This window comes from Callithrix jacchus, chromosome 10, assembly GCF_049354715.1.
Source record: "Callithrix jacchus isolate 240 chromosome 10, calJac240_pri, whole genome shotgun sequence".
Classification (NCBI taxonomy): Eukaryota; Metazoa; Chordata; class Mammalia; order Primates; family Cebidae; genus Callithrix; species Callithrix jacchus.
The window spans coordinates 72,797,207-72,823,686 of NC_133511.1; the positions used below are offsets into that span (position 1 = coordinate 72,797,207).

The 26,480-nt window shown below is 36.9% G+C and overlaps 1 protein-coding gene across 1 annotated transcript in view; it reads left to right on the forward strand.

Annotated features, from left to right (window-relative positions):
• Positions 1-26,080, forward strand: part of NLRP14 (NLR family pyrin domain containing 14) — a 128,002-nt gene extending 101,922 nt beyond the window's left edge. Inside the window, exons 7-12 of the mRNA XM_017977872.5 lie at positions 5,246-5,416; positions 5,848-6,018; positions 7,459-7,629; positions 9,683-9,853; positions 24,985-25,155; positions 25,856-26,080. Coding sequence (XP_017833361.2) covers positions 5,246-5,416; positions 5,848-6,018; positions 7,459-7,629; positions 9,683-9,853; positions 24,985-25,155; positions 25,856-25,991 — 991 coding nt within the window. The 3' untranslated portion in view covers positions 25,992-26,080. The remainder of the gene's footprint in view (positions 1-5,245; positions 5,417-5,847; positions 6,019-7,458; positions 7,630-9,682; positions 9,854-24,984; positions 25,156-25,855) is intronic.
• The last annotated feature ends 400 nt before the right edge of the window (positions 26,081-26,480 follow it).

Genomic DNA, 26,480 nt, shown 5'->3' on the forward strand with positions numbered 1-26,480 from the left:
GTTGGCTAAGAGGAACTTGCCTGAGAATGGCAAATATCCACAGCTGTGTCTCATTATCAACTAGAGTAAAATATTGCTTAACAGGTAGATAGCATACAGACCAATAGAAATTTTTTCTTCTTCAGGAGTGAGGAAGCTTTGTGGCTCACTACAGTTGTTTATAATCATGAAGTGTCCAATGAGTCATCATAAATATAAACAGAGTTTGGAGAAATGAGAATACACACTTTAAAACCAGAAGTTCTGCCACCTGGGCAGACTGCCCAGCAAGCAGAGACTAAACTACCAGTCTTCTTCTCCATTTAAATGTGTTTCATTTATTCATTGATAAACCATGATATATGTGTATACATAGCATCATAATTATACCAAATAAGGTGTAAGTTAAATATTTTTTAATGATTGAGACCAAAAGTTTTTTATCTCAATATGGAATATAAAACCATATATTGATTTTACTGTCTTTATTTGAATAGTATGAAGAACAAATGGATAACAAATTGTGTGGTAAAACTGATTTATTTTCTCTCTTTGAAACTAAACCTCTCTAGAAACATTTAGATAAACAAATTAAGAACTAATTTTTAAAATATTGTATTACTTCAACATTTCAAAATCAGTAAGATTGGAAACTATATTTAAGTTACTATTAGGAACAATATAACCACTGTTGTTAACTAACAATCTAGCCAAACAGTATGATACCTCAAAACTTGACCCAGATAGTATAAAATATTTACAGTCTTGGCTGATACCCAGATTTACAAGCTTCCAGTTTATAAAAATGCTGGCCATTTACTTAACTCATTTTAATTACATGTATTTATATACTTTAACATGTTAATATAACAATTATATGTCTACAAGAGAATTGTAGGATACTTAGGAAATTCTTTAATTTACACTTCTCATTAAAGAAATACAGAACCCCGGCTGCGCACGGTGGCTCATGCCTATAATCCCAGCACTTTGGGAGGCCGAGGCGGGTGGATCACAAGGTCAAGAGATCGAGACCATCCTGGTCAACAAGGTGAAACCCTGTCTCTACTAAAAATACAAAAAAATTAGCTGGGCATGGTGGCACGTGCCCGTAGTCCCAGCTACTTGGGAGGCTGAGGCAGGAGAATTGCTTGAACCCAGGAGGCGGAGGGTGCGGTGAGCCGAGATTGTACCATTGCACTCCAGTCTGGGTAACAACAGCGAAACTCCGTCTCAAACAAACAAACAAACAAACAAAAAAAACCAGAACCTTGTGATTGAAAAAGCTATTATTTGTATATTTTTCCAAGAGGATTTTGTATTTTTTTACTTTCAATTTTTTATTTTCAATTTTTGTAGGTACATAGTAGGTGTGTATATTTATGGATTACATGCAGTATTTTGATACAGACATGCAATGCATAATAATCACATAAGGGTAAATGGGCTATCTATCACCTTAAACTTTTATCCTTTCTGTTATAAACACCCTAAGAATACTCTTTTAGTTATTTTTAAATGTACAATTATTTTTTACTATAGTCACCCTGTTGTGCTGTCAAATACTCAGACTTACTTATTATTTCTAACTACTTTTTGTACCATCCCTCTCTTTTCCTCTTTTCCTTACTACCCTTCCCAGCCTCTCATAACCATCATTCTACTCTTTATCTGCATGAGTTCAATTATTTTAATTTTTTACTCCCACAAATAAGTGAGAACATGGAAAGTTTGTCTTTCTGTGCCTGGCTTGTCACTTAATATAATGATCTCCAGTTGTATCCATGTTGTTGTTGCAAATGACAGGATCTCATTCTTTTTTATGGCTGAATAGTACTCCATTTTGTGTGTGTGTGTGTGTGTGTGTGTGTGTGTGTGTGTGTGTGTAGCACATTTTCTTTATCCATTCACATTTTGATGGACATTTAAGATTGCTTCCAAATCTTGGCTATTGTGAGTTGTGCTGCAGAAAACATGGGAGTGGAGATACCTCAATATATTAATTTTCTTTCTTTTGGGTATATACTCCACATTGGAATTGCTGAATTGTATAGTAGCTCTAGTTTTCGTTTTTTGAGGAAACTCCAGAGTGTTCTCCATAATAGTTGTATTAATTTGCACTGCTACTAACAGGGTACAAGGGTTCCCTTTTCTCCACATTCTCACAAGTATTTGTTATTAACTGACTTTTGCATAAGTCATTTTAACTGGAGTGAGGTAATCTCTCACGGTAGTTTTGCATTTCTATGATGATCAATGGTGTTGAGCACCTTTGCATATGCTATTTGTATGTCTTCTTTTGAAAAATGTCTATTCAGATATTTTGCCCATTTTTAATTAGATTATTAGATTTTTTCCTGTAGTGTTGTTTGAGCTCCTTATATATTTCTGTTATTAATCCCTTGTCAAGTGTGTAGTCTGCAAACATTTTCTTCCATTTTGTTACTTCTCTGTTCACTTTGTTGGTTGTTTCTTTGGCTGTAGAGAAGCTTTTAACTTGATATGATCCCATTTGTCCCTTTCTGCTTTGGTTGCCTATGCTTGTAGTGTATGACTCAAGCAATCTTTTTGCCCAGTCCAATGTCCTGGAGAGTTTCCCCAATGTTTTATATTTATAGTTTAATAGTTTGAAATCTTAGATTGAAGTTTTTAATCTGTTTAGATTTTTTTTTATATACGTTGAGAGATAGTAGTCTAGTTTCCTTCTTTTACATGTGAATATCCAGTTTTCCCAGCACCATTTATTGAAGAGACTGTCTTTTCCACCATGTATGCTCTTGGCATCTTTGTCAAAAATGAGTCCACTGTAGATGTATAGCTTTATCTCTGCATGTGGTACTTTTATTTCTCATTGTGGTAAAATCAAAATCTCAAATTACACAGCCAATTAATTTATCTAATGATTCACCTTGATTTAGAATAGGCCCATGAAGCCTATCCTGTTAATGGAAATGCTCCTTCTCTTGGAAATATTATTCTTCTGCCACCTGCAGTACATTTATATTGATCCTTAGAAACAAACAGCTCCTGCAGCCACATAGCTTCAGCAACAACTCTCCTGTCTCTCAATTTCTATTCATATTAGAAAAAGAATATTATACTCAAAAAGCAAAAATAAATATGAAGTTCTTGAGCAACCTGGAAATTACACAGCAGACATTTTCAGAAGGGAAAAATATATTCACACAGCTTCTCTGAGTCCCTGGGAGCTCATCTTCAGGAGTAGCAGTTACTCTTTACGGAGGAATAGCCACTTTTTCAGGTGATAGCAGTTTTCTGATCCTAGTTTGTTAGCAGGACAGGAGAACTTACTCCAACAGGGCTCAACTCATAAAGAAAGCTCCAGCATCTTGCATCAGTTAAAATCCTACCCTGACTAACTTCAAACCAAGAGCTTATTCTAGATAGATGGAACTCAGGTTCTCTAAGTCAACAGCATTTTTACCACCTTATGGACCTTTACTTAATAGCAGCTGATAAGAGATACAGACAGCAAGCAATAAGGACAACAAAACCATTTATAATTTGCTTACTTTTAAGGGGGTTCAGGCCTTGGGAATTTTTATCCAAGGGTGTTGTTTTGGTGGCACTATTATGAGGAAGCTGTGCAGGCTCCTAAGAAGGAGCTAAATATAAATGATAAGCTAATCTGTCTCGTTTTGCTGGCTTATATTTAGGGGTTAGTTCCCTTTTATTGAATCACTGGTGATTGATATTATAATTAATACAGGTGAGAAAAAACCTCCAAACTCTAGAAAACTAGAAAAGAGTTATATTTTTTATTACTTTATACATGTGAGAGGAGAGTGTATTTTTTTCTCATTTGAAAAAAATCTTTACAATATTTGTAAAATTTAGGAATTCAGAAATATCAATGTGGCTACTACAAGAGTGACACAAAGTAAGACAATTGATAAAAATTACAGACTTAATAGTAGGTAAGGGTTGTTTTCACAAGGCATAGCAATAATTTCTAAAGTCCAGGTATCTTATAAGATTTCCTTATTATAATGAGACAAAATCATTCTTATAAAAAATTTTCTGATTTGTAATACTCTCTGCTTTTCTTTGCAGCTGCAAGGGAAAGGGGAAACATTTTATTTTTATGAGGCTGAGATTTCACACATAAAGAGTTAGGCAGTCCCATAGCTGAAATTATATTAGCACTAATACAAAAAGACAAAATCTCGAGAAACTCAATATGGAAAGGATGACAGAAAATGGACTACCAAGCATTTAATATTTATAGTTAGAAACATTTTTAAATGTTTTCAGTACCATTTTTCCTCCATAAATGGGATATATATATTTTTCATTTTGTTCTGTGTATATTTGTGTCCAGAAACTTCCAAGTAATATTGCCTGTTTTTAACTTAAGGCGATTATTTGTTATGTATTGGTGCAAAAGTAATTGCGATTTTAGGCAAGCTGAGCTTTTTCAGCCTTAGCCCATGTTCTAGGTCATCTATTAAGATCTAATTCTGGACTGAAGAGGAAGCTCTCTTGTTCCTTCCTCTATATACCCTGATTTTGATGAAAAGAAACAATTCTTGAGTGGCTCAAATTGGTAAGTCTTGATTAAAAGGAATACCCAGATAAATTCCAAATACCAGAAATGCTGCTGCTGCTGCCTGACTCTTACTGCAAAAGAGTTAGTATTCACTCCCGACCATGTACAAGGCACAAGTTGTCTCTAAATATGAGTCTCTCTACATGGACTTTTCCTGTTTCTCTTCCTCTTTTACTTTATCTTTAAAAACAATTTTGTTTTATGTAGGATTTGCTTCTTGTTTTTCACTCTTAAGAACTGGATTCCTCAGAAAACATGGGCTCATGAATAAATGAGCTATGGGAGACACACTTTGCTCCCAATTCCCTGTCCATTTCTGTTCTGTTTCAGAAGTTGGAGTGTAGAAGGATACAGTCATCCTTTGAGCCATTGTCTTCCAAGTTGTAGTTAGAGGAAATTCTTCCCAGACTAAAAAATATTGTCATTTAAAGATACTTTTGAATCCTCTCAAATATATTTTCATATATTTATGAATTAAGGGAGTGGGAATGTGATAAACAAGCTCCCTCCCTTCCTTTCTTGACTCTGTCAGAGCCTTATGCTTTAATTAAATAGCTTTTTTTTCTGTGTAGAGAAGTTGGATTTTCAGGCAAGATCACAAAGATTGGGAAACTTCCTACCTTCAGGCTCGGTGGGTGTTGGTTGTAATTTTTCTCTAAGGAGTGGTAATTTCTGTTTTTCTGTGTTGTTTTCCAGGTTGGAATCCTGCAATCTAACTGTATTTTGTTGTCTAAATATATCTAATGCTCTCATCAGAAGCCAGAGCCTGATATTTCTGAATCTTTCAACCAATAATCTGTTGGATGATGGAGTGCAGCTTTTGTGTGAGGCCTTAAGACATCCAGCATGTTATCTAGAGAGACTGTCGTGAGTGTTTCTGTTTTGTTTTCTGTGGAGTCATTTTGCTTGATTCTGTGTAGCTTAATTACGATCTGATGGGGAAACTGGTTGGGTCTTGACGCTAACTGGCTTGATTGTCAATCCTGAATAAGCTCTACATGCATCTACTTTCTCTTCCTCTGCTTCCCTCTCTTATTTCACTTTTAGGCCTACCTTTTTTTTCTGATTGACCTTTTTATTTTCATTCTCTTTAAAGCTTTCTTTCTTGCCTTCCATGTTTTGTTTCATCATATCCTGGACACAGCTGCATGGAATTCATAATTTAAATAGGTTTGTTGAGGTCTCTTCTATAGTTGATGTATGGGGGTTGTAAGTCCCACTGATTTCCCTGTAAAGGAGAAGAGAAGCATAAGCTTCAGGAATTGACAGATCCTTTCCCATCTGTGTTTCTCCTTCAGCTTAGAAAGCTGTGGTCTCACAGAGGCTGGCTGTGAGGATCTTTCTTTGGCTCTCATCAGCAATAAAAGACTGACACATTTGTGCTTGGCAGACAATGTCTTGGGAGATGGTGGAGTAAAACTTTTAAGTAATGCCTTGCAACATCCACAATGTATTCTACAGAGCCTTGTGTAAGTTTTCAAGTTTTTATCCTTTCAATATATTATGTATTTAGAAATAAGTTTAAAATAGTAAAATGTTATTAACACATTCTGTCCCTTGCTTTTTTCCTGTTATCCTTAATGAAAAAGAAGGTGATGATGATATTAATAATTGCCATTTATTGTGTCCTAACTCTACTCTGGATCTTGTGTTGAGTATGTTTAATTTGCACAATAGTATCTGATGGTGTCAAATTGGCCACTTGATTTTGAGATGCCTCACTCTACAGGTGATGAACGTAAGCCTTGGAAAGATAATGCTTAATGTCTCACAAGAAAATGAAGAAATCAGAATTAAATGCTACCCCCTATCCTACTCTATAATCTGAGCTCAGAACAGAAATACAGCACTTTGTTGTATGTCTGAATCACATTATGATTATTCTGTTCTGTTTTGTTAGGTAATTTTATAAACATGGAATTAATAAGCCAAAGTTTTAACTTGGTAAAATATAGTGAAATTGCCTCCCAGATAGATTGTTCATATCCCCAGCAGCAGTCTAGGGGCCTACACTTTAACACCTTCATTGGACATCTGCAATCTTTTTGACCAATGATAATTAGATAGTTGGAAAAGTAACTTTTAAAAGTAATTTAAATGTTGAGCATTTTTTCAAGTGTTTTTGGCCTTTTATATTCAGGAATTTCCTCTTCATAGGCTGTTATCTTCTGATGTTGTCTATTATATATTTATATATTATAGTTATTCATGCCACATATACATTATATATATTATAAATAATTTTCTTAGAATGTTGCTTTATTTCTAACTTTATGGTCATTTTTAGAACAGATAAGTTTAAAATTTTTTGTGATGTCAAATTCTGCCTCATGACTTCAAGAAGTTTTGTCATAATTGGAAGTATCTTTCTTTAAAAAATTATGCTTATGTCATCTCATACTCTTTATAGTTTAATTTTAACATTTACATGTTAAATTATTCCAAATTTATTTTGTTATAAGGCTTAAACTTATTTCTCCCCCATATCAGATCTGTTGTACAAAAAGCAGTAATGATATAATATGTATTTTCCTTACAGATTGAAAATGACACTTCTATTACATACAAAGAGTACTTACTTTATTGTGATTTCCCCTATTCTACTTGATCTGTTTCTCTGTTCCATGGAGCTAGTTCTGCAACAGGGTACTATACATATATATACGTAACGTAACAAGGTTAGCATTTGATGTATCCTAAGAAAAATGCTGAAGAATATGAATCTAGTTTGTAGCCCAATTTGATGTAAATCTATTTCTCAAATGAGATAGGCTGGCAGTTAGGGTGTTTCCTTTGAGATGAAATGTTGGCAAATAGATAGGGATCAAATCATGAAATCTTTTCGAAGAGAGAAATCTCTGGACAGTACAGCAATGATTCCATCTCTCCTCATGTTGTCCATCCTGTAGGCTGAGGTGTTGTCATTTCACTTCACTTAGCTCTGAGCATCTGTCAGCTTCTCTTCTACACAACAAGAGCCTGACGCATCTGGATCTAGGATCAAACTCTCTACAAGACAATGGAGTGAAGCTTCTGTGTGATGTCTTTCGGCATCCAAGCTGCAATCTTCAGGATTTGGAGTAGGTTTTCTGTTACTTTACTTTTGTGTAGTTTCAACAACAGAGTGTCTGGGGAAATAAAGAAAGACTGAGAACTGAGAACTATCAGAGAAAAGAATATACAGCTTATTTTCTCTCATTCTGCCTGAGACAAGCTGAGGAAGTCTGCTCATCAGATTTTTAAAAATAATTACCATAGTAATTCTAATCAACTTTCCTCGGGTAAGGAGGATCACAGGCATCAATCTGAACAGTAGCCATTTTATTCTTTCCTTGGTTGTGCCCTAGTGAATCTACTGTGTGTCCTCTACCTCTTTCCATGAAGCTGAAATTGTGCTCCACTAGTTTTTCTTTTAGATATATATTTAAACTCAAGTTTGTAATTAAGTCAACTTTGAAAGAATGAGAAGGGGATTTTTAACAATATCCTGCACATTTTTAAACTCCAACCATTTTTATTAATATTATGTTCTCTCAGTCTGTGAGCAGGTATACATACATATGCATTGTATGTGTATACATAATTGTGATTGCTATATGGACATGACTTTGGGGTTTCCTTTTCTCTAGATGGTATTTCAGAAATACATTTATCAAGGTGTGCATGCTGAGAATAAAGAAAGAAATACAATACTTATTTTGAATTATCTTCTTGATTATTTTAATGACTGTATGGTATTTAGCATTTCATTGCATAAATATTTTGGCTGGAGTGAATCAAGACAGAGATATCACTTAGAAATCTCAGCTCATTTTCCTACCAGGGCCTCCCATGTGACCAGTAACTTTCGTGAGTCATTAAGGGTCTACCCTCAGAATAGTTTTTTAGATCTATAACGTCGAGCTCTTTGGTAGACCCAGAAGTATTTGTCTTGACCAGACTGACTCATAATAACTAAACTTTCAAATCAGTTTAATAGTTTAATGTGACACCTATAAACATTAAGGTAATTACACTCCAATAAATACCTTTATTTACTTTAGGAAAATATAGATGATATGGGTTACTATGTGATTCTCTGGAATTACATTGATCATTATTCAACTGGAAGACAAAGTTTTACTTAATGGAAAACTTTGCTAAATCCAATGACTTCATTTAACTAAAGAGATATAATTTCTAAGTGACCTATATACTCAGGGCCTCTGCTAGCCCATTTTCTCTCCTTACCATTGCTATAAACAAAGCTGTACTTAGTTACCTTCAAATCCTCTATGCATACCATGTCAAGTTTCTTAAGCAATGTTTATAACCAATATGAGCTAGATGCCAAGGGAATTAAAAGTCACTAAGGTGATGCATTTGTTCTCAAGTAACATAAAATGCTGATAACAGGAAAATAAATATAAAGCCAATGATAATATATTCCATATGCTGTTGTAAGGATATGGCAAAAGTCTCAGGGATTAAGGTTGGGACTTCACAGTAGAGACAGAGTTACTTTAGGCTTGAGAAATGATGAAGATTCTTTTATGTGGGGATATGCTAAACAGAAGAAAAGGAGAGAGAAAGTAGAAGAAAAACAACAACAAATATGGTATAGTTGGAGAAGATGCATGTGTATGGTTAGAGAATAACATAGGGGTAAAATATGGAAAGAGAAAGCTTGCGGCCAGATTGGAAGTGCTCTTGAATGCCATGCAAAGGACCTGGAATAAATATCTTTTTTATATGTAGCTTTCTTCTTTGGAGATAATACTTTGAGATAGATTCCTGGAAACTTTTTTCACTTAAAGATATATTAAAAACTGAAAGCACAGAGATCCATGGGTTTCTTGGGAAAGCTTATATTTGTTTTTTTAAAGTATTGGTAAAAATAAATACTTATATCCTAGACTTTTGAAGGTCTTTGTAGAAGTAGATAAGTTGTTTGTGGAAGAAGACAATTTTACCTGCTGGTTTCATCTGCTCATTAAGAAATCCTCTCTTTTACTGATAAATTAGAACCTTTCATGTATGTCCTGGATTGCAGATAGAAAAGAGACAGAAAAGACCTTCAAATACCTGGGTATATTTCCTGGGAACATCTCTTCACAATGGAAGGATTCACTTTTCCTATTGTATTTCTTATAGATTAATGGGCTGTGTTCTCACTAATGCATGTTGTCTGGATCTGGCTTCTGTTATTCTGAACAACCCAAACCTGAGGAGTCTGGACCTTGGGAACAACAATTTGCAGGATGATGGAGTGAAAATTCTGTGTGACGCTTTGCAACATCCAAACTGTAACATTCAGAGGCTTGGGTGAGTTCAGTTTTCCATTAGGAAAATGATGCCTATTTGGTAGCTGGTATAGCTAGAAGATATCTAGTGTATGGAAAGAGGGAGAAAAATAAATGGGGATAGAAGGTAAGTTACTCTCAGAAATAAGAATCTAAATTTCAAATAAATGGGCCAATGTACTGTATGTTCTTTAGTGTAGAAGCCATATTTCCTGTTTCTTTCTGTCCTCTTTAGTACCTTGGACAGATACTTTAGTACCTTGGACAGGTACCTAGTTTGGGTCTTCCATGTTCTGTCATCCTTAAGATATTCTATTTGTCTTTGAATTGATTTTTTAATTAAATTTAAGATTTTACTAATTATCTTCTATCTGTAAAATACTATTTTCTTAAGGAACTTGTAAGCTAATAAAATCACATTCTGTGTTGTGGACATTTCTTATGTTCAGTTCTGTATTTAGATTTTATTTAATTTTGAACTGATATTGGCTAGTATATTTTCACTTACTCAACATGAATTCTTGATGTCAGGGTCAAAAATTGTGCTCAATATGTGGGAAGCTCAGACATAATGATATGTCTCAGCCTTTAGAAATTTAAGTCTTCCAGAGAAATCTCCCCTGACTCTTCCAAGAAAACGCACCTTTTATATTTCCACTGACTGTATATTTTTATAATAACAATGATGATGCTAAAACTGTGAGGTCTGTAATTTAATTTTATCCTACTTATAACCTAATAAATCTACTTGCTACTGTTTCATGATGCTGACCCAAAACAAAACCCACAAGACTCTTATCAGAGACAAAGGACTTTATTACTTGCAACAGAGCAAAACATGAGCATTAGCATGTTTGTATCAGTTCCTTTTGTCCACTAGTCTCACAGGGCTGATGAAGAGGGCCCAGACAGATGCCTGAACATGCAATACTGAGATTGAGAGAACCGGGATTTTACAACAAGCAGTAATAAGCCTGTTCTTTGTCCCTCAAGGTTGCTCATTACAAACACAACCCTGGAAAATGGCTCAGGTAAAGAGTTGTCAGGGCCTTGCATTTTTGTTTGCAAACATGTAGGGAAAGAAAGACCTATGGAAGAATATCTACCCCTTGTTTCTATACAGTGAAGTCTTGGCTTCTGGTGAATTTTCACATGAATATGCTGCTCCATTGGCCACTCTGATTCACAGAGACTGGGACCAAATCTGTTCAATTAATCTCATTTTTAATCAAAGCTACTAATAACAAGACTCCAGGTACAGGATGAGGCCAACTTGTAGTATTAATTTCAAACGTTCCCACAGGGTTCTGACTCAGTCAACTGACTAAGTCCCAAGAAGGACTAATAGGTCTTTTATACATTAGAACCCATAAAAGGGAGTCTCAAATGACCTGCCATTCTTTGGCATCTCTGGCAATAAATAAAGGGCAAAAGATGGCCCAAAAGTAACAGTCTTCCACAGTAAAGAGATAGTTAGCAGTCCACTCTTCCCCACAGGCAAGCATGTAACTGAAAGGAGCACAGGTCACTCTAATTTTGGATTTGCTATTATATTTTATTTGGGTAGCTATTGCACTAGTTTGGTTAAGCCAGCTGAGCAGTCTCACTGGTAGTTGTAGCTGCCTCATTTCCATGCATGGTATATCCCAAGACTGTTCTGGCATCAAGAGAAGCTTGCAGATTTGTATCAGATTGAAACAAGGTTGTGCTAGTGATTGTGTTTGTATACATATGATAAGGCTCCACATTAGGAGGCTGCTATTGATGTCATCAGGCACAGCAAAGTAGGTCAGGACCTGCTATGTCTACACAAGATTTTCTGTCTGTATAGTATACAGATAGGCATGATAAACCAGGCAATGGGTTGGTCTGTCAGCTGCAGTTGCTGCTTAGACTCCACAGATTACATAATTATTTTGCCAGCCTGCAATGCTGCATCTAGGAGAAAAAAAAAAGAGCATTAATTATTCTCCGCAGTCTCCACACCTCCAGGTTCTAAGGTCTTTCCAAATATTGTTGCTGCTCTCCCCCTACGATGATGAAATCAGTTTGTCCCATCCCAGTGGCTAGAACTTCACCTGTTCTCCAATTATCCTTTATTTGCATGCAGACCTTTGGTCTGGAGAAACCATATAGATGGGAGAGAGAGAAAAACGTCTTCACAATATTTACAGAAACCCATTATATCCCATGTATTATATTCCAATTCTATATTATCTCTTAAATATCAAAGAAAAATTATGAAACTTTGGAGTCTCTAATATACCTTTTAAAAATATGTGTGAAGATAAATTCAATTTTATAATTTTCCTGTATACTCATTTTTTTCCGGCAAAAGATATTGAAATTTTTCTCTCCTCTGCTTGGCAGGGACATCTTTGTTATAAACCAAATATTCATTGGTGCATGGATCTGTTCCTGGGTTCTCTATTCTTTTCTATTGACCTGTTTGTAATTCCCAGTTCCCACAATGCATTGTCTTAATTAATATAGCTCTATAATAAACCCTGATACCCACAACAGCAAGTCTTCTCATCTTCTTAAAGAGAATTTTGGCTCTTCTTCCACTTTACACTTCCAAATAAATTGGAAATATAAACTTAGCAAGTTATGTGCACATGTACTGCGCTCAACCTACCTATATGTTGGCGTCTTGTATTGAATTGCATTATATCTATCAGTGAGTCTCCCGATACACAAAAAGACATATCTCATTTATTTAGTTCTATCAATAATGCTTAGTAATTTCTTCTTGAGTGGTCTTGTATTTTGTTACTGGTTAACTATTCCAAAGAGCTTGCTATATTTCATGCTGTTGTAAATGATTGTTTTAGTTATTTTTTCACTGTGCTTATACACAGGAACACAGGGGTTTTTAAAAAGTTGGTTTCCTATCCAATAGCCTGCCACATTCTCTTGCTTATTCTAGTTGCTAATTTGTAGATACTTTTGTATTTTCTGAGTATGCAATCACATTTGGACCTAATACAATGTAGTAGTTTTTCCTTTTCTGATCTTACATTTCTTTTTCTTTTTAACATGCCTTAGTAACTGTTAATATATGTGATACACCATTAATATGTTGGGGATAATGAACTTTCATATGTTGTTCCCAATGTTTAAAGCACAATTCATAATTTCAGTTGTCCACCAATTTATCAATTTAAGGAAATTGCCTTCTACACCTAGTTTGCTAGGAGTATTCTTTTCCTCTTTTTAAAAAAATTATACTTTAAGTTCTGGGATACATGTGCAGAATGTGCAGGTTTGTTACATAAGTATACACATGCCATGGTGGTTTGCTACACCCATCAACCCATCATCTACATTAGGTATTTCTCCTAATACTATCCCTCCCCTAGACCCCATCCCCTGACAGGCCCCAGTGTGTGATGTTCTCCTCCCTGTGTCCATGTGTTCTGATTATTCAGCTCCCCTTTATGAGTGAGAACATGTGGTGTTTAGTTTTCTTGTTTAAAAAATATATTTTATTACATCTTAGGTTTTGGAGTATATGTAAAGAACATGCAAGATTGTTGCATAGGTACATACATGGCAATGTGGTTTGCTGCCTTCCTCCCCATCACCTATATCTGGCATTTCTCCCCATGTTATCCCTTTCCAACTCCCCACCCCCCACTGTCCCTCCCCTAGATCCCCGCCACAGACACCAGTGTGTGATGCTCCCTTTCCTGTGTCCATGTGTTCTCATTGTTCAACACCCGCCTATGAGTGACAACATGCGGTATTTGATTTTCTGTTTTTCTGTAAGTTTGCTGAGAATGATGGTTTCCAGGTTCATCCGTGTCCCTACAAAGGACACGGACTCATCGTTTTTTATGGCTGCATGGTATTCCATGGTGTATATGTGCCACATTTTCCCTGCCCAGTCTATCATTGATGGTCATTTGGGTTGGTTCCAAGTCTTTGCTATTTTAAACAGTGATGCAATGAATATACGTGTGCACGTGTCCTTACTATAGAATGATTTATACTACTTTGGGTATATACCCAGTAGTGGGATTGCTGGGTCAAATGAAATTTCTATTTCTAGATCCTTGAGGAATCACCACACTGTCTTCCACAATGGTTGAACTAATTTACACTCCCACCAACAGTGTAAAAGTGTTCCTATTTCTGCACATCCTCTCCAGCATCTGTTGCCTCCAGATTTTTTTAATGATCACCATTCTAACTGGCATGAGATGATATCTCAATATAGTTTTGTTTTGCATTTCTCTAATGACCAGTGATGATGAGCATTTTTTTCATATGTTTGTTGGCCTCATATATGTCTTCTTTTGCTAAGTGTCTGTTCATATCCTTTGCTCACTTTTGAATAGGTTTGTTTGTTTTTTTCTTGTAAATCTGTTTTAGTTCTTTGTAGATTCTGGATATTAGCCCTTTGTCAGATGGGTAGATGTCAAAAATTTTTTCCCATTCTGTTGGTTGCCAGTTCACTCTAATGATTGTTTCTTTTGCTGTACAGAAGCTCTGGAGTTTAACTAGATCCCATTTGTTTATTTTGGCTTTTGTTGCCATTGCTTTTCGTGTTTTAGTCATGAAGTCCTTGCCTATGCCTATGTCCTGAATGGTTTTGCCTAGGTTTTCTTCCAGGGTTTTTATGGTGTTAGGGCTTATGTTTAAGTCTTTAATCCATCTGGAGTTAATTTTAGTGTAAAGTATCAGGAAGGGGTCCAGTTTCTGCTTTCTGCACATGGCTAGCCAGTTTTCCCAACACCATTTATTAAACAGGGACTCCTTTCCCATTGCTTGTTTTTGTCAGGTTTGTGAAAGATCAGATGGTTGTAGATGTGTGGCATTGCCTCTGAGGCCTCTGTTCTGTTCCATTGGTCTATATCTCTGTTTTGGTACCAGCATCATGCTGTTTTGATTACTGTAGCCTTGTAGTTTAGTTTGAAGTCAGTCAGTGTGATGCCTCCAGCTTTGTTCTTTTTGCTTAGAATGGACTTGACTATGCAGGCTCTCTTTTGGTTCCATATGAAGTTTAAGGTGGTTTTTTCCAGTTCTTTGAAGGAGGTCATTGGTAGCTTGATGAGTATAGCATTGAATCTATAAATTACTTTGGGCAGTATGACCAGTATGGCCAGTTTCTCAATACTGATTCTTCATAACCATGAGCATGGAATGTTTCTCCATCTGTTTGTGTCCTCTTATTTCCTTGAGCAGTGGTTTGTAGTTCTTCTCAAAGAGGTCCTCTACACTCATTGTTAGGTGTATTCCTAGGTATTTTATTCTCTTTGTAGCAATTGTGAATGGCAGTTTATTCTCGATTTGCCTCTCTTTAAGTCTTTTATTGATGTATAGGAATGCTTGTGATTTCTGCACATTGATTTTGTATCCTGAGAGTTTGCTCAAGTTACTTATGAGTTTCAGGAGATTTTGGGCTGAGATGATGGGGTCTTCTAAATATACAATCATGTTGTCTGCAAATAGACAATTTGGCCTCCTCCTTTCCTATTTGAATACCCTTTATTTCTTTTTCTCGCCTGATTGCTCTGCCTAGAACTACCAATACTATATTGAATAGGAGTGGTGAGAGAGGGCATCCTTGTCTAGTGCCAGATTTCAAAGGGATTGCTTCCAGTTTTTGCCCATTCAGTGCGATATTGGCTGTGGGTTTGTCATAAATAGCTTTTATTATTTTGAGATACATTCCATCTATACCTAGTTTATTGAGAGTTTTTAGCATAAAGGGCTGTTGAATTTTGTTGAAGGCCTTCTCTGCATCTATTGAGATAATCACGTGGTTTTTGTCTTTGGTTCTGTTCATGTGGTGAATTACATTTATAGACTTGCGTATGTTGAGCCAGCCTTGCATCCTTGGGATGAAGCCTACTTGATCGTGATGGATAAGCTTTTTTATGTGCTGTTGCAATTGGTTTGCCAGCATTTTATTGAAGATTTTTGCATCTATGTTTATCATGGTTATTTGCCTGAAGTTTTCTTTTCCTGTTGAGTCTCTTCAGGGTTTTGGTATTAGGATGATGGTGGTCTCATAAAATGTTTTGGGAAGGATTCCCTCTTTTTGGATTGTTTGGAATAGTTTCAGAAGGAGTGGTACCATCTCCTCTTTGTATGTTTGGTAGAATTCAGCTGTGAACCCATCTGGACCTGGGCTTTTTTTTTTTTTGGTGGGTAGGCTACTAATTGCTGCCTCAACTTCAGCCCTTGTTATTGCTCTATTCAGGGTTTTGACTTCTTCCTGCTTAGGCTTAGGAGGATGCAAGTGTCTAGGAATTTATCCATTTTTTCCAGGTTTACTGGTTTGTGTGCACAGAGTTGTTTGTAGGAATCTCCGATCGTAGTTTGTATTTTGTTTGGAATCTTGTGATATGCCCTTTATCATTTTTTTATTGCATCTATTTGATTATCTTCTCTCTTATTTTTTATTAATCTGGGTAGTGGTCTATTTTGTTGATCTTTTCAAAAAACCAGCTTCTGGATTTACTGATTTTTTGAAGGGATTTTTGTGTCTGTATCTCCTTCAGTTCTGCTCTGATGTAAGTTATTTCTTGTCTTCTGTTAGGTTTTGAGTTTTTTTGATCTTTCTCGTCTAGCTCTTTCAATTCTGATGATAGGGTGTCAATTTGAGATCTTTCCTTTCTTCTCATGTGGGCATTTATTGCTATATATTTTCCTGTATACACTGCTTTAAATGTGTCCCAGAGATTGTGGTATGTTGTGTCTTCATTCTCCTTGGTTTCAAAGAACATCTTTATCTCTGCCTTCATTTTGTTGTTTAGCCAGTCAGCATTCAAGAGCCAGTTGTACAGTTTCCATGAAGCTGTGTGGTTCTGTGTTAGTTTCTGAATTCTGAGTTCTAACTTGATTGCACGGTGGTCTGAGAGACTTATGATTTCCATTCTTTTGCATTTCCTGAGGAGTGATTTACTTCCCATTATGTGGTCATTTTTAGAGTAGGTGTGATGTGGTGCTGAGAAGAATGTATATTCTGTGTATTTGGGGTGGAGAGTTCTGTACCTGTCTATTAGGTTTGCTTGTTCCAGGTCTGAGTTCAAGTCCTGTATATTCTTGTTAGTTTTCTGTCTTGTTGATTGGTCTAGTATTGGCACTAAAGTCTCCCACTATTATTGTGTGGGAGTCTAAGTCTCTTTGTAAGTCATTAAGAACTTGCTTTATGTATCTGGATGCTCCTGTATTGGGTGCATATATATTTAGGACCATTAGCTCTTCTTGTAGCATTGATCCTTTTACCATTATGTAATGTCCTTCTTTGTATCTTTTTATTTTTGTTGGTTTAAAGTCTATTTTATCAGAGACCAGGATTGCAACTTCTGCTGTTTTTTGCTCTCCATTTGCTTGGTAAATCTTCCTCCATCCCTTTATTTTGAGCCTATATGTATCCTTCCATGTGAGATGGGTTTCTTGGATACAGCACACTGATGAGTTTTGGCTTTTTATCCAATTTTCCAGTCTGTGTCTTTTTATGGGGACATTTAGCCTATTTACATTTAAGGTTAATATTGTTTTTTTTTTTTTTTTTTCTTTTTTTTTTTTTTTTTTTTTTTTTTTTTTTATTTTTAAATTTTTTATTGGATTATAGGTTTTGGGGTACATGAGCAGAGCATGCAAGACAGTTGCGTAGGTACACACATGGCAGTGTGCTTTGCTTTTCTTCTCCCCTTCACCCACATTTGGCATTTCTCCCCAGGCTATCCCTCCCCACCTCCCCCTCCCACTGGCCCTCCCCTTTTCCCCCCAATAGACCCCAGTGTTTAGTACTCCCCTTTCTGTGTCCATGTGTTCTCATTTTTCATCACCCACCTATGAGTGAGAATATGCGGTGTTTCATTTTCTGTTCCTGTGGCACCGGAGGCAACACAACATACATACAACTATACAATCTTTGATAAACCTGACAAAAATAAGCAATGGGGCAAGGATTCCATGTTTAACAAATGGTGTTGGGAAAACTGGCTAGCCATGTGCAGAAAGCAGAAACTGGACCCCTTCCTGACACCTTACACTAAAATTAACTCCAGATGGATTAAAGACTTAAACATAAGACCTGGCACCATAAAAACCCTAGAAGGAAATCTAGGCAAAACTATCCAGGACATAGGAGTAGGCAAGGACTTCATGAACAAAACACCAAGAGCATTGGCAACAAAAGCCAAAATAGACAAATGGGACCTAATGAAACTCCACAGCTTCTGCACGGCAAAAGAAACAGTCACTAGAGTGGATCGGCAACCAACAGAATGGGAAAAAATTTTTGCAGTCTACCCATCTGACAAAGGGCTGATATCCAGAATTTACAAACAACTCAAGCAGATTTACAGGAAAAAAACAAACAAGCCCATTCAAAGGTTAATATTGTTATGTGTGAATTTGATCCTGCCATTTTGATGCTAGCTGGTTGTTTTGCCTGTTAGTTGATGCAGTTTCTTCATTGTGTTGATGCTCTGTACCATTTGGTACGTTTTTGTAGTGGCTAGTACTGGTTGTTCCTTTCTATGTTTAGTGCTTCTTTCAGGAGCTCTTGTAAAGTAGGCCTGATGGTGATGAAATCTCTGAGTAACTGCTTATTCATAAAGGATTTTATTTCTCCTTTGCTTATGAAACTTAGCTTGGCTGGATATGAAATCCTAGGTTGAAAGTTCTTTTGTTTAAGGATGCTGAATATTGGACCCCACTCTCTTCTGGCTTGTCAGGTTTCAGCTGAGAGATCTGCTGTGAGTCTGATGGGCTTCCCTTTGGGGGTGACCTGACCTTTCTCTCTGGCTACCCTTAGCATTTTCTCCTTCATTTCAACTCTGGTGAATCTGACAATTATGTGCCTTGCGGTTGCTCTTCTTGAGGAATATCTCTGTGGTGGTTTCTGTATTTCCTGGACTTGAATATTGGCCTGCTTTGCTAAGTTGGGGAAGTTTTCCTGGATAATATCCTGAAGAGTGTTTTCCAGATTGGATTTATTCTCTCTGTCATATTCAGGTACACCTATCAAACATAGATTAAGTACTTTCACATAATCACATATTTCTTGGAGGCTTTGTTCATTTCTTTTTACTCTTGTTTCTCTAATCTTGCCTTCTTGTTTTATTTCATTGAGTTAATCTTCAACCTCTGATATCCTTTCTTCTGCTTGGTCAATTCGGCTATTGAAACTTGTGTATGCTTTGCGAAGTTCTCATGTTGTGTTTTTCAGCTCCATCAATTCATTTATGTTCCTTTCTAAGCTGTTTATTCTCATTAGCATTTCATCAAATGTTTTTTCAAGGTTCTTAGTTTCTTTGCTTGGGTTAGAATATGTTTTTTAGCTCAGAGATGTTTCTTATTACTCACCTTCTGAAGCCTGTTTCTGTCAATCCATCAGACTCTTTCCCCATACAGCCTTGTTCCCTTGCTGGTGAGGAGTTGTGATCCCTTGGAGGAGGAGAGATGTTCTTGTTTTGGGTGTTTTCATCCTTTTTTCACTGGTTTCTTCCTATTTTGTGGATTTATTTACCTGTGGTCTTTGTAGTTGGTGACTTTCAGATGAGGTCTCTGAGTGGACGTCCCGTTTGTTGATGATGAAGTTATTTCTTTCTGTTTTATAGTTTTCCTTCTAAGAGGCCCCTCTGCTGTAGGACTGCTGGGCGTCCACTCCAGACCCTGCTTGCCTGGGGCTCACCTGCAGTATCTGCAGAACAGTAAGTGTTGTTGCCAGTTTCTTCTTCTGCTATCTTTGTCCCAGAAGTATACCTGCCAGATATTAGTCTGAGCTCTCCTTTATGAGGTGACTTTTTGGATATACAGGGGTCAGGGAGCTGCTTGAGGAGACAGTCTATCCTTTATAGGAGCTCAAGTGCTGAGATGTGAGCTCTGTTGTTCCATTCAGAGCTGCTGGGCAGGTACATTTAAGTCTGCTGCAGCAGAACTCTGAACAGCCTTTTTTCCCCAGGTGCTCTGTCCCAGGAAGGTAGGGCTTTATTTATAAGTCTTTGTCATGCTGCTGCCTTTTTTCAGGGATGCCCTGCCCAGTCAGGAGGCCAGCCTAGTCACAGTCTGCCAGCAGAGGCATTGTTGAGCTGCTGTGGGCTCTGACCAGCTGCCGTGTGAACTTCCCTGCCGTCCTGTTAATAGGGGTATAGTTAGAACTGCCTTGGCAATGGCAGCCAGCCTCTGTAATGGCGGACTCTCTCTGTAATGGCAGACTGCCTTGACAATGGCTGACCACCTCAGCAATGGAAGACTACCTCTGTAGTGGTGGACTGCCTTGGTAATGGTGGACGCCCCTCCCCCACAGAGCTGGACCATCCTGGGTTCAGCTGTGCTTGCTGTGAAACTCTCAATGCAGAGCGTTTCAGATTGCTGGTCTTTGTGGGGGTGGGACCAGCCATGCCTGATCACCTGGCTCCCTTCCTCAGACCCCTTTTTTTCAGTTGAACAGGCAACTCTGTCTCCCAGGTGTGCCAGTCACCAGTTGAAATGGCGCCCAGATTTGTGGGTGTTCTTGTGCAGAGACCCACTGCACCAGCTGAAACAGCCATGCTGGTCACTCCTGATACTTTTTTGCCTGGAAATCTCCTGGCCTGGCTCCCTATTTTAGTCCTCTTTTTTATCAGTTGAATGGATGACTCTGTCTCTCAGGAGCTCATCACCAGCTGAAACAGCACCCAGACCTGTGTGAGTTTTTTGTGTGGAGACCCATGGAGACCCACCGTGCTCACTGAAAGAGCTGCACTGGCTGAAGCAGCCACGCTGGAGACCCGTGGCACTCCTCTACCCAGGCATCTCCTGGTCTGTGGGCAATAAAAATCTGTCTGGAAATGCTGCGACCACTCACCCTCCATGCTCTCTCTGGGAGCTGCAATCCAGATCTCCTACTTGGCCATCTTGGATCCCCCTCCAGACCTTTGTGGTGTTTAGTTTTCTGTTCCTGTGTTAGTTTGCTGAGAATGGTGGTTTCTAGCTTCATCTGTGTCCCTGCCAAGGTCATGAATGCATCCTTTTTATGGCTGCATTGTATTCCATGGTGTATATGTGCCACATTTCCTTTATCCAGTCTATCAGTAATGGGATTTGGGTTCGTTCCAAGTCTTTGCTATTGTGAATAGTGCTGCAATAAACTTGTGTGTGTATGTGTCTTTATAGTAGAATGACTTGTAATCCTTTGGATAATATACCCAGTAATGGGATTGCTGGGTCAAATGGTATTTCTGGTTCTAGATCCTTGAGGAATTGCCACACTGTCTTCCACAATGGTTGAACTAATTTACACTCCCACCAACAGTGTAAAAGCATTCGTTCTTATTTCTCTACATCCTCTCCAGCACCTGTTGTTTCCTGACATTTTAGTGATCACCATTCTAACTGGCATGAGATGGTATCTTATTGTGGTTTCTCTAATGACCAGTGATGATGAGCTTTCTTTTTCATATGTTTGTTGGCTGCATAAACGTCTTTTGAGAAGTGTCTGTTCATATCCTTCACCCACTATTTGATGGGGTTGTTTTTTCTTGTAAATTTAAGTTCCTGATAGATTCTGGATATTAGCCCTTTGTCAGATGGATAGTTGCAAAATTTTTCTCCCATTTTATATGTTGCCTTTTCACTGTGATGATAGTTTCTTTTGCTGTAAAGAGTTCTTTAGTTTAACTGGATCCCATTTGTCTATTTTGGTTTTTGTTGCCATTGCTTTTGGTATTTTAGTCATGAATTCTTTGTCCATGCCTATATCCTGAATGATATTGCCTACATTTTCTTCTAGGGGTTTTTATGGTTTTAGGTGTTAGGTTTAAGTCTTTAATACACCTTGAGCTAATTTTTGTATAAGGTGTAAGGAAGGGATCTAGTTTCAGTTTTCTGCATATGGCTAGCCAGTTTTTTCAACACCATTTATTAAATAGGGAATCCTTTCTGCATTGCTTGTTTTTGTCAGGTTTGCCAAAGATCGGATGGTTGTAGATGTGTGGTATTATTTGTAAGGCCTCTGTTATTTTCCATTCATCTATTTATCTGTTTTGGTACCAGTACCATGCTGTTTTTGTTACTGTAGCCTTGTAGTACAGTTTGAAGTCAAGTAGCATGATTCCTCCAGCTTTGTTCTTTTTGGTTAGGATTTTCTTGGATATACAGGCTCTTTTCTAGCTCCATATGAAATATAAAGTAGTTTTTTATAGTTCTGTGAAGCATGTCAATGGTAGCTTGATGGGGATAGCGTTGAATCTGTAAACTACTTTGGGCACTATGGCCATTTTTATAATATTGATTCTATCTATGAGCATGGAATGTTTTTCCATTTGTTCATGTCCTCTCTTATTTTCTTGAGCAGCGGTTTGTAGTTATCCTTGAAGAGGTCCTTCACATTCCTTTTAAGTTATGTTCCTAGGTATTTTATTCTCTTTGTAGCAATTGTGAATGAGAGTTCGCTCATGATTTGGCTGTTTGTCTATTATTGGTGTATAAAAATTCTGGTGATTTTTACACATTGATATTGTATCCTGAGACTTTGCTGAAGTTGCTTATCCTTGAAGAAGTTTGCCAAATGTGATGAATCACATTGATGTATGCAATATATCAACCTTGCATTTTTGGACTAAAACCAACTTGGTCATATGTCCTATATACATTGTGTAATTTACTGTGTTAATGTTAGTAACAGCATTTGAACATCTTTGTTCATAATGGAGATTATAATTTTTTTTCTTGTGCAGTCTTCATGAAGTTTTTGTATCAAAATTACAGTATTTTCATAAAATGAGTTCAGGAGCATTCCTTATCTTTTAGTTTCCTGAAAGGATTTTTGTAAGATTGAAATTATTTTTTCCTTGAAATTTTTGAAGTAATCTAATCTGGAGTTTCCATTGTGTGTAGGATTTTTGACTTCTGATTCTGTTTTTAAAATATTTAGATTTCCTCTTTCTCATGGAGTACTTTTTGGTAAGTAAATACTGTTGATTTTTATCTATGTTATCTAAATTTTAAAACTTATTGGCAGGCATCTAATATTATTTGCTTAACTTCTTAATCATCTATATTGATGTCTTTTTCTCATTTCTGATATTGAATTTGACCCTTTCTTTATTTTTGTATTCAAAGTACACAACATTGATGCCCTCTATTGTACCTCTTCATTCGATTTCATTAATCTATGTTTTTATCTTATTTATTTCATTGTACTTTTGTTGGGTTTATTTTACCATTTACTAAATTATTGAATTGGATGCTTAGATCATATGTTTTCTTTTTCTTCTCCAACACTTCTTTTCAAATGATTACATTAACTTTATCATAAGATTTTGATATTGTATACAGTGTTTTTGTTGTTTTTGAGTCCACAATATTTTTAAATGTCCATATAACTTTTTTCTTCAGTTAATAGGTTATTTTTAAACATACTCCTTAATTTTCACACACAAGGCTTTTCTTACCTTTTCATATTCAGTCTGTAGAATTGTTGTCTGAGAACATAGTGTGTGTGAATGCTGTTCTTTGAAGTTTGTTGTCATTTGCTACATGACTCTAAACACACTTAAAAAGAACATGAAAAAATATTGGTTTTAATTTAATTTTTATTTTTTTCTAAAGACAGGGTCTTGTTCTGTCACCCAGGCTGGAGTGCAGTCATATGATCAATGCTCACTGTAGACTGCAGTCAGCTAGGCAACCAATCCTCCCAGCCTCATGAGTAGCTAGGACTACTGGTGTGCTCTACCTTGTCTGGCTATTTTTTTTTTTTGTAGAGATGAGGTCTTGCTCTGTTATTAAAGCTGGTCTCAAATTCCTGGTCTCAAGTCACCCTGTTTCTTCAGCCTCCCAAAGTGCTGGGATTACATGTGCCAGCTACTGTGCCTGGCCAGTTGCAGTATTCTGTATCACTTAATTAACACTATTAATTCTGTTCAAACTATCTAAATTTTAGTGATTTTTTCCAGATAACTCAGTTACTGTGAAAAATATGTTAAAATTTTCATCAAAAGTCTAGATTTGAGTCTTTTACTCTGTAGTTCTGTTTGTTTCTGCCTTCCATATTTTGAGACTGTAATTTGTGACAGCAAATGTAAAATTACTCTATTTCCTGATGAATTCATGATAACACTTTATGTTTTATAATGATTTTTCGCCCTAAGGAAGATTTTTCTGATATTTACATGCCCTGTCTCATATTAGTGGGACCATCTCTTCATCACATAAATTTGATCACTTAACAAAAAAAAAGTTTTGTATGCTCAACATCTATATATATGCTTAGTTGTTCAATGGCCAGGTAAACATAAGATGAAAGTTAGATTCAAATTGGTTAGGAGAATGTTTGGTGCAGAAAGTTGAAGTTGACATAGTTCCTCAGTTCCTCAATATATACTATTAGCTTGTGCAGAGGCCCTTGACTGATGGGGGTGGGTTGGTTAATTTATCTCTCTTAGCCATTCTCCTTTCCACCTATAGGCAGCTGACCTAATGTATTTGAAATGTGCCATAGAATTGCATTTTTATTTGCATCAATGGCATGATGCCTAAGACCTTATTATATTCCTTGCTTTTTTTTTTTGAGATGAAGTCTTGCTCTGTCACTCAGGTTAGAGTGCAGTGGTGTGATCTTGTCTCTCTACAACCTTCATCTCCCAGGTTCAGGCAATTCTCCTGCCTCAGCCTCCCGAGTAGCTGGGATTACAGGTGCATGCCACCAGGCCAAGCTAATTTTGTGTCTTAGTAGAGATGAGATTTCCCCATGTTGGCAGGGTTGGTCTCAAACTCCTGACCTCAGGTTATCTGCCCACCTAAGTCTCCCAAAGTGCTTGGATGACAGGCCACAATGCCTGGCCTATTCCTTTCCTTTTAAGTACTCACTACCAAGCTTCTAATATCTTGTTATACTGTTATATTTTTAGTGTTGTTCAGTGATTCAGTTGCTTCATAGTATTTTGTAATGTGTTTGCATGTTTTATTTATTCCTTAAACAATAATTACAAATTTGTAATTCATGATTTTGGAATGGATAAGTTCAGCCTACAAATATTTGGTAATAATGAATATTGTAAGTACTTACAGTCCTTGAATTATACTAACTGCTCATTTCTTAAAGTTTCTTGAATTATCCTCCATTTTGAGTTCACAGATCTCCTGTGGGCTTATTCTCTGTCATCAAATAAAGTCATTGTTGTCTGTTGTCTCTCTTCTCTACAGTTTGGAATACTGTGGTTTGACATCTCTCTGCTGTCAAGATCTTTCCTCTGCTCTTAGCAGCAACCAAAGACTGACAAAAATGAACCTGACACAGAATATCTTAGGATATGAAGGAATTGGGAAGTTATGTGAAGTCTTGAAGTCTTCTGAGTGTAAACTACAAGTTCTAGGGTAAGTCTCCATTGGCTTCTCATAAGGAGCATTTCCTGTAATGAGGAATTTGGGGAGCCACTCATTTATTGTAGGGCTCAAAATCAACCTGATTGTATATCCTTGGGTATATTCTAGACACTTGTTTTTCTCTCATAGAACATTGAATTTTGAGAGACACAATATAGCATGGTACTTAAATGTTGAGTACTCTGGAACCAGCCTAGCTGAGTTCAAATTCTGACCCTACCACTTACTAAATGTTTAATTAAGGCTAGTCCTCCATTGTTCTTAGTTTGGATTTGCTTATCTGTAAAAAGCGTGAAATGATAAAATCTACCCATAAGGTTATTGTGAAGATCTGAATCAAGTACTTAGAACAGTGCCTAGCATAATAATAAGCAATAAATGTGTTAGCTGTTTTCATTACTATTAGTGGGTAGTATTAATTTTGCTTGGATAGTAAGGCTCTTGGAGGATTCTTTTTAATTTTAATCAGTTTCTCTTTCTCTTATGTTAATATATTCTATCTTCCTTCAACTGCTCTATCTCCCTCACTGTATCTCTCTCAGTTCCCTTCCCCCTCCTCACCTATGTTGTAATAGTCTCTCTATTTTAACGGAATGGTTTCTTTTTCTCCTGAAATAAATTCTTTACAGAGAAAGTAGAGGGCCGTAGGGAAATTGAGTGCAGGAAAAGAGATGTTCCCTTGTTTTCTCAGGTTGTGCAAAGAGGCATTTGATGAGAAAGCCCAGAAGCTGCTGGAAGCTGTGGGAGTTAGCAATCCACACTTAATCATTAAGCCAGATTGTAACTATCATAATGAAGAAGATGGGTCTTGGTGGCGGTGTTTCTGATTTGAAGAACCTGACATTCCAATCAATCAATAAATAAATACTGGCACTTGGGTGCTTAACATTAGATACTCTATGCCCAGAGATAGTGCACTTGGTAACTTGTGATACTGTTCACCCACTTCTCTGTAAAATGTTCTACTTCACACAGGGGTTGAAAGGCTAAAATAAAATGAAAAGCATCAAACTCTCTGGAAAGTATAATATGTTTTTAATTGGAGATAGAGCTTAAGAATGAAGATAAGGGAAGCCTGGATATGAGGCTGAAGGATGGGGACTGGGAAGATCAGTTAAAGTGTCTTGTTTTTTCCTTACTTCCACTGACCTGGTTTAGTTTGCAGCCCGCTATCTCTGGCACCTTTTATTAAAATGTGTCTCCATGTGTGTTTTTGGAATCACCAGTGTCAAGATCACTTGGGTATCTGTCTTAAAATGGAGATTCCTGAACCCCACACTAGACTTACCAAATCAGAATGTCTGGGTGAGGGCCCT